Source organism: Saccostrea cucullata, unplaced genomic scaffold (assembly GCF_032062105.1).
Source record: "Saccostrea cucullata isolate Sc308-1 unplaced genomic scaffold, CSIRO_AGI_Scuc_v1 ctg1642, whole genome shotgun sequence".
Taxonomy (NCBI): Eukaryota; Metazoa; Mollusca; class Bivalvia; order Ostreida; family Ostreidae; genus Saccostrea; species Saccostrea cuccullata.
The window spans coordinates 219516-231683 of record NW_026924794.1 but is presented as its reverse complement, the minus strand read 5'-3'; the positions used below and the strand labels follow the sequence as shown (position 1 = coordinate 231683).

At 31.8% G+C, this 12168-nt stretch overlaps 1 protein-coding gene across 1 annotated transcript in view; it reads left to right on the top strand.

Moving 5' to 3' along the window:
• The first annotated feature begins 5368 nt into the window (after positions 1 to 5368).
• Positions 5369 to 12168, top strand: part of LOC134267311 (uncharacterized) — a 42455-nt gene continuing 35655 nt past the window's right edge. Inside the window, exons 1-3 of the mRNA XM_062749535.1 lie at positions 5369 to 5395; positions 6885 to 6979; positions 8078 to 8149. Of these exons, the coding sequence (XP_062605519.1) occupies positions 6911 to 6979; positions 8078 to 8149 (141 nt within the window). The 5' untranslated portion in view covers positions 5369 to 5395; positions 6885 to 6910. The remainder of the gene's footprint in view (positions 5396 to 6884; positions 6980 to 8077; positions 8150 to 12168) is intronic.

Genomic DNA, 12168 nt, shown 5'->3' with positions numbered 1-12168 from the left:
ATAAAATAGAAGGGAATCGGCATTAAACTGAAGATTAAACGTACTTTTGAAAGTGCGTGAAAAGTGCGTGATTGCGGGGCAACGGTAAATGCGTGATTTTGCGTCAGAAATAGGAAACGGTATATGCGTTAAATTGCGTAATTGCGGGGAAGGGGGTTATATAATTATAATATTCTAAACATGGAGTTATCTTGCACTAAGAACTATGTAAGAAAAATGAAAAAAAAAATGTTTTGGGTGTTAATTACGTACCATGCAGATTAATGTTTTGTTTTTCATGAACACTTCTGATTGAGTATTTTTATTAGTCAAATTAGCCCAAGCAACACAGTTTTTTAAATTGTGAAATACGAAAAGTACCATATATGTGGAAATTTTAGCGAGAGGCAAATTTAGTGATTTGTCCTCGCCTATAAGTCGGTGTTTTGGGAGTCAATCTCTGGTCCAAAACTCTGTGCCCGACTTATAGGCGAGCTATAAAAAGAATGGTATTATATGAGGTCAGTCCATCTGAAATACAAGCTTATTAAATTATTTGGAAAACCGTAAGGACGAAAACATGAAATAAATTATTGCAGTTCGGGTAATTTTAACATTTCAATCGGACGCCAAATTGACAGACTAAATCTGTAGTAAATGTATATAAGATAAATCGCTCTTTATTACATCTAATACATGAACAAATAAGGGCTTTGTCGTTGAAATGAACTTCAAAAATGTAAATTTTTATTACAAGTAAATTGTGTCTTAATTTGTGCAATGACGTTCGAAAGTATACGGAGCTGTGTAAATACACTTAATATATTATTTGTTAAGTACCTTATGATAAAAGTGGAACTACACCATTTTATTTTATTCTTGTGTTTGTCTCCAACAAAATAACTTCCGTAAAAATTATTCTACGCAGAGGTACTTAAGGGGGATGTACAAGCCATACTGGATCTAGTCTGGTGTAAAATAAGAAATACCAAGAATGCGCTTAATACACTACTACACTAGCCCAAAGTTACTCAAAGTGTTAATGCACTAATAACCTACTGTTAGAGACCAAAATTAGTAAATAATTAAGTTTATTTTGTTTTAATTAGGAGGAAATTAATCATGCTAGAACTGCGCAGTTACAGCATTCACGAGATGAAAAATGCATTGAAAATGGAGTTAGTTTGATTCATTGATAATATGGCTACAACCATTTGTTTCGCTTTTTTCTTGTCATTATCCATAATTCTTGAAAATTTGATTTTTCATATGGGTGTCTTCCTGAGGCCATGTGTTTATTTCGTCCGCCATTCCTCTGTCACACAGAGTTCGAATAACATTGATTTTAGAATAAATGCGACCATAATAACATCAAGACAAGAAATTGATAAGTAATAATCATTATGTTATATTACTTACGACTGTTATTTGTTGCATCGCATCGACTGAATAATGAAAAAACGCGATTTTAACCCCACTCCAGCAAATCGGGAAAAACTGTTCTGTTTACAGCTCGAATTTCCTTGTTAATATTATTCCACTCAGCACGTGCTTGGCCTGTGCATATATCTGCTGTGGATAGATGCGTCTATTACCATGATTATATTTAATTTTTCATGGAACAAGTCTTGATAATTTGTTGATTTCTTTAAAACTCAAGAAAAAAGATAAAAAATGTCCTAAACATATGTGTTTACGTCGGGTCTTTTTTTCTGTGGCGATAGAAGTTATTTTCAAATGGGGCACTGCAAGGAGGATGCTTAGCATTTAATTTGAAAAAGTTAAACAATATGCAGTGCATGAAAAACAAATTGTAATTACATGTCTTACATTCGAAAAGTTGGTACATATGTTTATTTTGTTCAGCAGTTAGACAGAAAAATAGGCAGTTATAAGATTTCCTTCAGGCACCTCACATAAATAGCTAGATTGTTTGCAATGACCCACACATTGTATGGAGTAATGTTTGGACATAAAAAAGCATCATGTCTCATTATGTTATCAACGTTGTAAGCTCTCGCGAAGCTGTTTCTTTGAAATTTAAAAGCAAGAACAATGTTTGCAAAGAAAGGTCCATTGCATATGCTATGTCTATCATCGCAAAAAACAGTGAGAGGCTATAGCCCCCCCCCCCCCCCCCAAAGAAAAATCCTATGTTTGTTTTTCAAAATAGTGCCAAAGATTCAAAAAGTTACATTACTTACAAAAAGTTGCATTACTAATTATGTGATGGAACATGTACTAGCCTTATAGGACCATTTGTTTTAAAAATATTTGGTTGCCCTCTCTCCCGATCTACTGCCTAGAAATGGCCCGACTCATTTTTTTTACATCCCATTACACGGTATTTTTTTTTCTTCCGTCAACAAATATGTTTAAATTTTAAGGAATTTTTTTCTCACCTATAAATACCGACCCAATAATTTTTCCCTGAGTTGGGAGGACCATCAAACGTCATTTTAAAGATGGTATAAAATATTTAATTATGTTGATTTTTTTTACTCTGTTAAATTGTAATTTTGACAAAACGGGCAAATAGAAAAAAAGTTTTTTTTATTCATTAAATCCTCTAACCCACGCTGAATGATTTCATTCATTTTCCAATGTTGCTCCGCTGTAATGAAATTGTATACGAGGGGTGATCAAAAAGTAAACGATATTTTAGGCATTTGATAGTTGTATTATTGTTGAAATATTCAAGTATTTTTCAAAGTGTAAATTGGAGGTCTTTGATAGCATATTGCTTAATTTAAAACACATCCCTTTTCAAACTTGCTTTCACCGGGCAACATAACAAGTATCATATTAACCATCTGCCTTCCTTCACTAAAACGATCTATCCAATCATTGATTGAATTTATAGGAAGTCATTTGTCTTAAAATATTGTGAACAAATTCTTATAGCTACTTCAAAGGCATTTTTAAGATATACCATTAATATTTTAGTCGTTTGTTGAACGAGTTCCACTGAGACAACCATTTTTCGTGACAAGTAGCTGCATAATGACGTCATTTTCACATTGTGAGCAAAACTCTATTCAGCATATGCTATTTACAGAACTTGTGTTTGACTATGTCTGCACCAAATTTGTTTCTAATCTGATTTTTTTTTTATAGATACACATGTATCGAGATAGTTCGCGAATTTTTTGATCACCCCTCTTACTGGTAGGTACTAAAACACGGTCATTCATATCGATTTTATGTGTTTAATTTCTTTGTGTTTCAATGGTGATAATTAAACTTTTGATAGATATTATAAGTTATCTGTGGCAAACTTACAAACTCTTAATTTTTAACTTTGATTGTGCTCATTTTTCCTTACCTGGAATCAAAGAGTTTAAGTTTTTTTTTATCAATACGTACACTATTTAACAACTGTACAATAATAATACTAAATAATAAATAACTTAAAGAAACACTATAACACATTTCCTCTTTTAAAAGTGTTCATATTATTTGAAATATTTTGCAACTGTAATTCTCTTCTACATTTAGAGATTGTTATGTCCCTCCATATTAAGAAGAGGTCTGATAAACAAAATTCTGTACTAAAAATAGACCACGTGCTGCTATCCATGAACTACTTTCATGGTTCTTTACACTCTTTTTGAAAACAACGATACATTGTTTTGAACTTGAAATTATCATTTAAAAGTGCAAAATTAAGACATTTTCTCAACAAATGGTTGTAGAGAGAACATTAATGCACAGTTTGCGTATTTTTAATAACCAATTTATGGAACTTCTCGTTCTACGAGATCACTTTTATGAGCGTCAACTTTCCTGTTTAAATAAAGTTATATCCTCTTTACGAATTTTACCTTTTTTTTTTATTCAAGAGCATACTTAAATACAATGGACTTTAAAAGTCCAGACAGTCTACAGACATCTAAGCTGATGTTAAAGGGATTTTATCAACCTTGTAAAAAGTCAATATATCGTTAACTATGTGGTCGTTATGATAATACTCTTATCAAAAAACCATAATTAAGGCTGAATTTTTGCTGACGCGTTTCATTTCAATTTTTAGGCCACTGTAACAGTTATTCGCATAAGATAGATATTCAAACTTGAACTCCGCTGACATTACATGTCAGTTGCATAATAATACATGTACAGTGTCTTAAATTTGTAACGAAAGATAAGTATTGGTCTTAAAATTAAAAGTAAGGAAATATGAAGACAAGTAAGTATTGATAAATTACAGAAATCAGTTTCGTTTTCTGGCCTGATTATTTGGATAAATTTGTGAACGAAAGAATTTGTAACTAGAAAAGATGAGTTTTCAGTTTAGGATTGTTAAGATATAATTGATTATAAGTTAAATTATTCAACATTGAGGATCGTTTCATGTAATGGTCATAAACCCTCTGCTCATGCATATAAAATGTTGCTTGAACCTTAATAATTTTCCAAAAGAAAAGTATTTTATAAGTTAAATACAAACAATTATAGCATAGCTTGTGGGGCAAAATTGGACAAAAAAAGATACTTCAACTTAGCAAATCTATAAAGCAATAATAGACATTTATGTCATTTAGAGTTATCTCTCTTATCAGAGTATCATTGAATTTAAGTTGAAAGCTGCATACAGATTCCATTTTTGATATTAAAAAACATATATGTTTCTAAAACAATTTACGGGTCTAAAAAAATCAATTTTTTAAAAGATGTAATTAAATTTTTAAGAAATCACAAAATGATTTTTAAACAAATAAAATCTTTGGCAATGCTGAATGAATTAAATCCCTTTATGCTTTAATGAAATTCAACTAGAATTATTTATGGGAAGAGCAAGACTTACAGATTGCCTTTGCAACCAGCTTAGTAAATTTCAACAAACAATGATATTTCAAGAGGGCCAACCACTATTTTAACACTTACTTTGAGAATTACTTGTTTAAAGGACCTACGATGACTATAGCCAAAGCTTCAACGCCCTAGGCAGGTTGTCTTTATAATTCAGTATTCATTTGATAGCATTAAAATAGAATTTGAGTTTATGGTCAACATTCTAAGATACAATTCTCAAATAGTTTTGAAAATGAATCGAATCAAAATAACAATAGAAGGAAGAAAAGGCATGTAAATTGTGGTATCCCTCAGTTCTGTAATTATCTTTTATTTTTACGAATGCATACAAGCTATTCGTAAAATCAAATACTGTGTTCAATAACACACCCTCGTACACTGATATACAATCACTGGTATTATTAAGTTCAATGTATTCATACGCAGTTTGTTTGTAATTCATAAAGACTAGTTATTTAATGTTTCATACCGTTTTTTTATAGCCGATATTAATTCTAGTAATATTAAGAATCTTTTCTTAGATGCTAACATTTACCTTGTTATAATTAATTTTATTTAATATTTCTAGTACTTGCCACTTGCACGTTTTTCATCCTTTATGGTAAGTTTTTTATATACTGACACGCAAAAGAAACGCAACAAGCACTACTCAACAAATGTTTGAATTTTTTATCTAGTAATGATTTCCAAAAAAGGATACAGTAATGCTAAAAACACTTTTTAGAACATGAGAGATTTGATAAAAATGTTAAATGTTTATCCTTTAACTTTACTAAGTAACATATGACTGTTAAAACACCCCCTCCCAGCCATTAAATTACAACATGCAAGACTGCCCTAAACAACAATTGCAGCTTAATTTCTTCGATACAATACGTTAATCAATATAGAGATTTGAGCGAAGGAATTATTCTTTGCCATTTTTAAATGCCTGTTTTTCAGATGATTAGGTCGCATTTTCTCTAACTTAGCACATTTTAGTAACATTTGAACATCCGGTCCAAGGACTGTCTTTTATGCATATGATACATAAGACCCCGTTGAGAATTCTTAGATGCACGCCTTGGTTGATGGATTACGTGTGATAGAAGGTGTAAGGTCACGTGGTCAGCTCAGCGAGTCATTCAGTTGTATTGTGATAACCCGCCTGCTGACCACGCTAAAATTAGAGGCACGTCTATTTTGAAGACCCCCCTCCACCCCTGCCTTCCTACCCCTTAAAATAGGTGTTAGTGTGTCATGCAAAATCATATGCTTCATTAGTTCTGACTCGATTTGTTTATACTGTTTTTATGTATTTTGTTTCACTATTATCCTTGGGCTAGGCCTATTTTGTTTTTATGTGCCATCTTTTTGCTAACTTTTTCATATGATGTTCTCATTGTCTTGTCTTACAGATACTTTTTTCTAGTCAGTTTTGGGGGATCAGACATTATCATATTTTACGTAACTGCTAATCAAAGCTTGTGAATCTGATCCCCTTCTTGTTTGTTAAACTGTTCACATTTATACCGTCATTTTAATAAATGACATTAATCATCTCTATGAAAGTGTTTTATTTGACTTATACAAAATTAGCAAAAACAAGCTGCGGTGAGCTTGCATATAAGCATAAGAATACATAAAATGTATTTTTGCATCATCAACTTTGGAATGGAAATGCGTACTTAAGCCATTTTCGAGAAGCCTTAGCATCGTTACGGGAAACGAAAGGAGATTGTATCTATTAAAACTATTGCTGCATTACTTAAGATGAACAGTACAAACCCTTAAAACTCCATGTTATTGCCAAATGTTTTGTTAAACAGGCAATTTTTTATTTCTGTTAAGCAGACTCAAAGTTGACTTCTGATAAGGTACGAAAATCGTTCAACCGTTAAATTACCGATATTTACCAAATTGAAGATATTAATAATTCTAAGATACAAAATTCTTTACTTTACATAATTATTTCCCCCTAAAGTAGGGTGTTGCGTTTCTTTTGCGTGTCAGTATAAAAATGTTCTTTGATAGAAGTCTCTGCATTTGAAATCTTAAAACATGATGAGTAATGGCATATGTTTTGACCAATATCCTATTTTAATCAACAGGTTTTATTCATGCGGGGCCAACTTGCATGCATTGTAACGGAGCCGGAGACATTGAAAATTGTTTTTTAAATACTGTCAGATGCGGGGACCTTGAGGTGAATAGATTTTCTTCTCTACAAAAAAAATTAAGTTGGTGATAGCTATTGAAGGTGTACAACTAAGCTAAAATCTGTACTTGTTTTATTATGACTAAAATAAAAATTTGTTTGTTTGCAGTTACCTAATGACCCAACCCTAACCTTATTTTTTAAGGCATTCTTATTTTATTATTTTTCTTTCAATTTTCCAGGATATAGAAACTGTTATATATTTAATACTTTCTGATTTTTGTTTTTATCAATCAGTGGTTTACAACTAGAGTGGAGCTTATTCATGTTTAGTAGGCATATGAAAAGTTCTATTATTTGTTATTTAACAAAAATCTAAAAACTAATTAAAAAAAACTAATTTAAAAAAAAAGAAAGAATGCCAACCTACCTACCCGCTCTAAAAGTTATAGGTCGGCTATTACAAACAAAGAATTTTTAAAGCTTGGTCTTGGTTATGATTTTTTAATTTTCTATGAAAAATTTCGCTGCATCAATAAAAAGCTATTGAAAATTAAATTTCATAGCGTAGAAACTTGTTTTGAAACATATTCCAGAAAAATGTGGAAGTTTTCGTAATCAGAAAAGTCTAATATAAAAACCTTAAATTTAGCAATTTGCTATTTTAATATTGTTGCCTATTACTTAATTACCTGTGTTAAAATTAAGCATTATATTTCCTCTTTTACATTTATGGAGAATCATTCAATATTTTGCACATTATAAAACTTTTTATTTTTAATTTTATTTCGCCGAAATTATTTGTTCAAACATTAAATAAAGAGTGATTAGAAAATACATTGAAACTTAAAAATAATCTGCTTGGAACTATTCATTTTAACCTGCGTTGGAGCGAATTGGAAAAGAAAAAAATAATAAAAAGCAAATTTTTAATTGTTGAATTTTAAAACCTGTCAGCATCCTTTTGGTTTTATGTGTACTTGTATTTGTCTGACTGAATGTAGTCAGAGGACTTTGACGCACTGACGTGCATGTGCAATTTGATTGGAGAATATTAATTTTTCATCATTAGATTATTTATTGGAAGTATGTTTGAATTTCAGACAGGATAATGTAATTTTAACAGCATATATGTCGTTGATTTAGGACTGTTATTTAGACAAATATGTGGATGAAAACTCGGTGATCAGATACGATGCAGGGTGTCGTTCGAAACAGGTTTGCATATTTATTATATTACATATGTAAATAATTGATGGTTCTAAGTTGTTTTACGATTTTTTGAAAGTTTCTAATTCATAAAGATGCGTCATATAAGTAAATGAATAAAATACAAATCAACAGCCTTCTTATGATTCAAATGAGTTATTGCCTGGATATTTTCAAGTGATAAGTGGATATCTGTTATAAATGTTTTTTTCTGTCATAGACATCGGAACCGGGGGGGGGGGGGGGGGGGCTAGGGGGGATTAGCCCCAACCCAACTTTTTTTGCAAAGTCATTGAATATTGGAGCGTAGGTTTAACCCCCCCCCCCCTCACTTTCAACAGTCTCGTTGCAATTTAGCCCAAAAAGGGTGTACATAAGTGGTAGTGTTTGTAAAAAAAATATTGAAACTGATAAAAGTTCTATTCTACTCCTCCCCGCCCTTCAACCCCGAAATAGGATTTTCGCGTTTAGACAACGGACACATTTTATTATTATTCTTTTTTATTTCTTTTTTCTTTTGCTTGTCAAGTGTTTTTTGTATAGGTTTGGAATTATATTCTCTTTTACTTTGCCCACCCACCCCACCCCCTCTTCTCCCTGGGACGTGAATAGATTAAGTCAACGAATCATTCCGTAGTTAACTTTAACTTTGCACAAAAATAAGGCAATCACTGTTAAATTGTGTACAGAATGAAAACATTCAGTGAGTTTTTTAAATCAAATTTTGTCCGTCGTCTGTCTGTCTAGCTGTCTGTCTTTCCATACGTCTGTAAGTTTTTCATATTTTCGACTTCTTCTCGAGACCCACTGGGCCTATGCAGCACAGTTGAAGTTACAGCGCAGCATTATTAAGGCTTGAAAAGGGAGGCGGGGCCTAATTTATACGGGAAAAGTTTACTGTGACGTCAAACAAAAATATGACTTTTACGTATTTCTCATAATACCTAAAAATGAAATAATTTGTAACTTTTAACTGTATTAGCATTCAAACAACAATAAAACTTATCAATGTATTAAAAAAACTTCTAATTACATCCCATGTAGCTGGTTAAAAACAAAGCACTGATCGCGTTGAACCTGTAAACATGACGTCCTTTTGGTAAAAATGACGTATTTCATGTCCTGTGAAAGGCAGCTATACATTTGAGAAATTTTTAACAATGAAAAATGCGTCGTCTTATTAAACGAAATATTATTTACAGGTTTTAAATAGTCGATTTATACCAATGTTAACTTTATCCTTTGTTTAGTGTGATTATTTATTAACGATCACAAGAATGTATTGTATTAATCATGTCATGTTTTTATGTACAGGTTACATATATTTTACATCGAGATGCTTCATAAAATCGTACTGTCGCAAGGGCATACACTGAATAGATCTTAACAATTTTTTGAATATATTTAAAGGATATTTTTCTTAACTTTAAAAGTGCTGCTGCTTTCTTTAAATCAAGGGCATGATTTCATAAGTAAACAAAATATTTGGTAAAAGTCAAACATATTTCGACATTGGCTTATTTACCTGAAAAATTATCTATTAAAACACAATTCTATTCAAATCAGCAGCACTTTATTCTATACAGACAATATTGTTACCTGCTTTATCAGCAGGGACCACGTACTGGTCATGTAATCTATCTTATTCTTTTTTCACTTCTGGATTATTGATCACAAAAGGATAGATGGCTTTCATATTGCCCCTCAATTGTTTAATACGCGAGTTTAACATAGATCTGATACATTTACTATAGTTTGCAGTAAGTGTAAAGTTTCACGTTACCTCACGATCTAGTTGACAGCTTGTACACGCCTCCTAACCGCAAGCTTTACGACTGGAACTTTCTTTTTATCCCTGATTGGTTGCTTGTGCAACAGACTATTTCAATGTCAGTGTTGATAATTTGAGCTGACCAATCACGTGAATTGTTTATGCTGGATGCATCTGACGAAAAAGGTCGTGACGTAACGTGAAACTTTACAGTTAGCTGCAAACAATAATAATCCATTCTGACAAGGTGTCAACGTCTTCTTTTTCATATCTGGCACATCGTCTGGCGTAATTTTCAACGAATTTATAATATTTATGAAATTCCGACGCCAGTCGAAGGATCTGGGTTCCCTATACATGTAATTAGGACCTTTTAAAATAAATAATCGAAGATCCTCATTATTAACTATTTTTACGTCACCTGTAATAACGTATCCAGCAGGACTTTAGTTATAAGGCGAAGAAGAACATGAATACGATGGAGGATTATGTTTTAGATACTCAGTATCCAGGCCATGTAAAGTTTTTTTGTAAGCATTGAATTCATATTTTTGGATTTCGTCGGACTTATACATGTAACACACCTGACCTTGCCGACAAACTGAATTGAAGAAAATGGAGATAGGGTAAAGTATTCAATATCAAAGCCCATAGAACAATACAAAATGGGAGGAGAGTAAACACGCGCACAGACCTCTAAAACATTAGAGGTGGGATCAGGTGAGTTACATAAAGCGCGGTTTGATAATGTGTGGGCACGGCTAGGTGTGTTATAGGACCGACGGCATCCAAAAATATAAATTCAATGCTTATATTTACATTCTCTAATTTTCCCTTTTCATGATTGTTTATTTCGTTAATCTTTAATGTGAATTTAGCGCCCTTAAAAACTGACGTTTTTTTAGACGTAAAAGCCGTTTGTGTTTCCAAAGTTAAATAACGTATTCGAACATTGCGAGGGAAAAAAAGTGACAAATTAATTTTAAGGACAGATGATACAAACTTTTTTAAAATTTTGAAAATAACAATTTGGACCGTGTTTAAATAAGTATATTGAATAAGGATTACCGCGTAGTTTACATTTTTATATTCAAAGTTTCACAAAATAGTGATTTGAAGTGAAAAATATTTGTATAGATTAATAAGGATGGTTTCTGAATGGTAGAATTTTGAACATCAGAGAAGGTTAACAATTTCTTTATATTCTAGAAATGTGTTCTTTGCATCATTTGCAATGAAATTAGGCCAAACAATATACATGTATATCAATCCAGACATCCATATTTTGTTTATATCATCTGCCCTTAAACGCACCTTTTTGCATTTTTACGTTAATTTAACAGGTTTAACTTTTTTATTAAATTGTGTCACAACAGTGTACATTGTTGGTGTTTCTAGAGTATTGAAAATGAATATAGTTCCTACTGTGTATTCTAACGCGCGGTGACAAGGTTTCGCGTGTGTTAGAGATTTGAACGTCGTGGTTTCTAATGGATTTCATAAAAAAAATTACACTGAATGTAAATTATATAAAACCGTGACACGACAACGTTAGATACCATTAACGTGTCAGTCCGCCCTTACATCTTTCGGTCTTCCTGTCCTTTATATGGTCATTCAATGACACATAGCCCATCCAGAATCTCTCATACCATATATAAAGAAGTCTCTTATTTACATTCTTTACTCTGTGAGTTTGAATAATCATCGTAACTGATTCTAATGGCCATTTCACAATTTGAAACAAAAACGTATTTCAACTTGTTGCGTTTCTCTTTTTTTCCCATTTCGACATTTCCTTCTCCCAATGCATCAGAGGATAGCATCAATGAATGTTAATGATAAAAAAAACTTTCTTTAAATTTTCAGGACTAGATAATGTAAATTTTGTATTTTAAAATATTGGGCGATTAGGGGCTTTTTGGATGCTTTTTTAATGTGTTTGTTTTCATTCTAAACAAATTCACTTTGAAACGTGACATTAAGTTTTGACGCGGCAACACTAAATTTTCAATTTCCATAAGATTTATTTTAATGCATCTTTTGGTATATATAATTTGATAATATGACGCCAAATATTAAAGATAAAGACACTGAGACGTTACTTTTCTATCAACCCTCGTAGGTAGTTTTATGTAATGCAATTACAGAAGGTTGTAGATTAGCCTTGTTTACATTATGAAGAATTTTAAGTTCTGCATCTCCTTTGTAAATGTAAATTAACAAATTTTTACTGCATGATCGTTAGATTAACTTG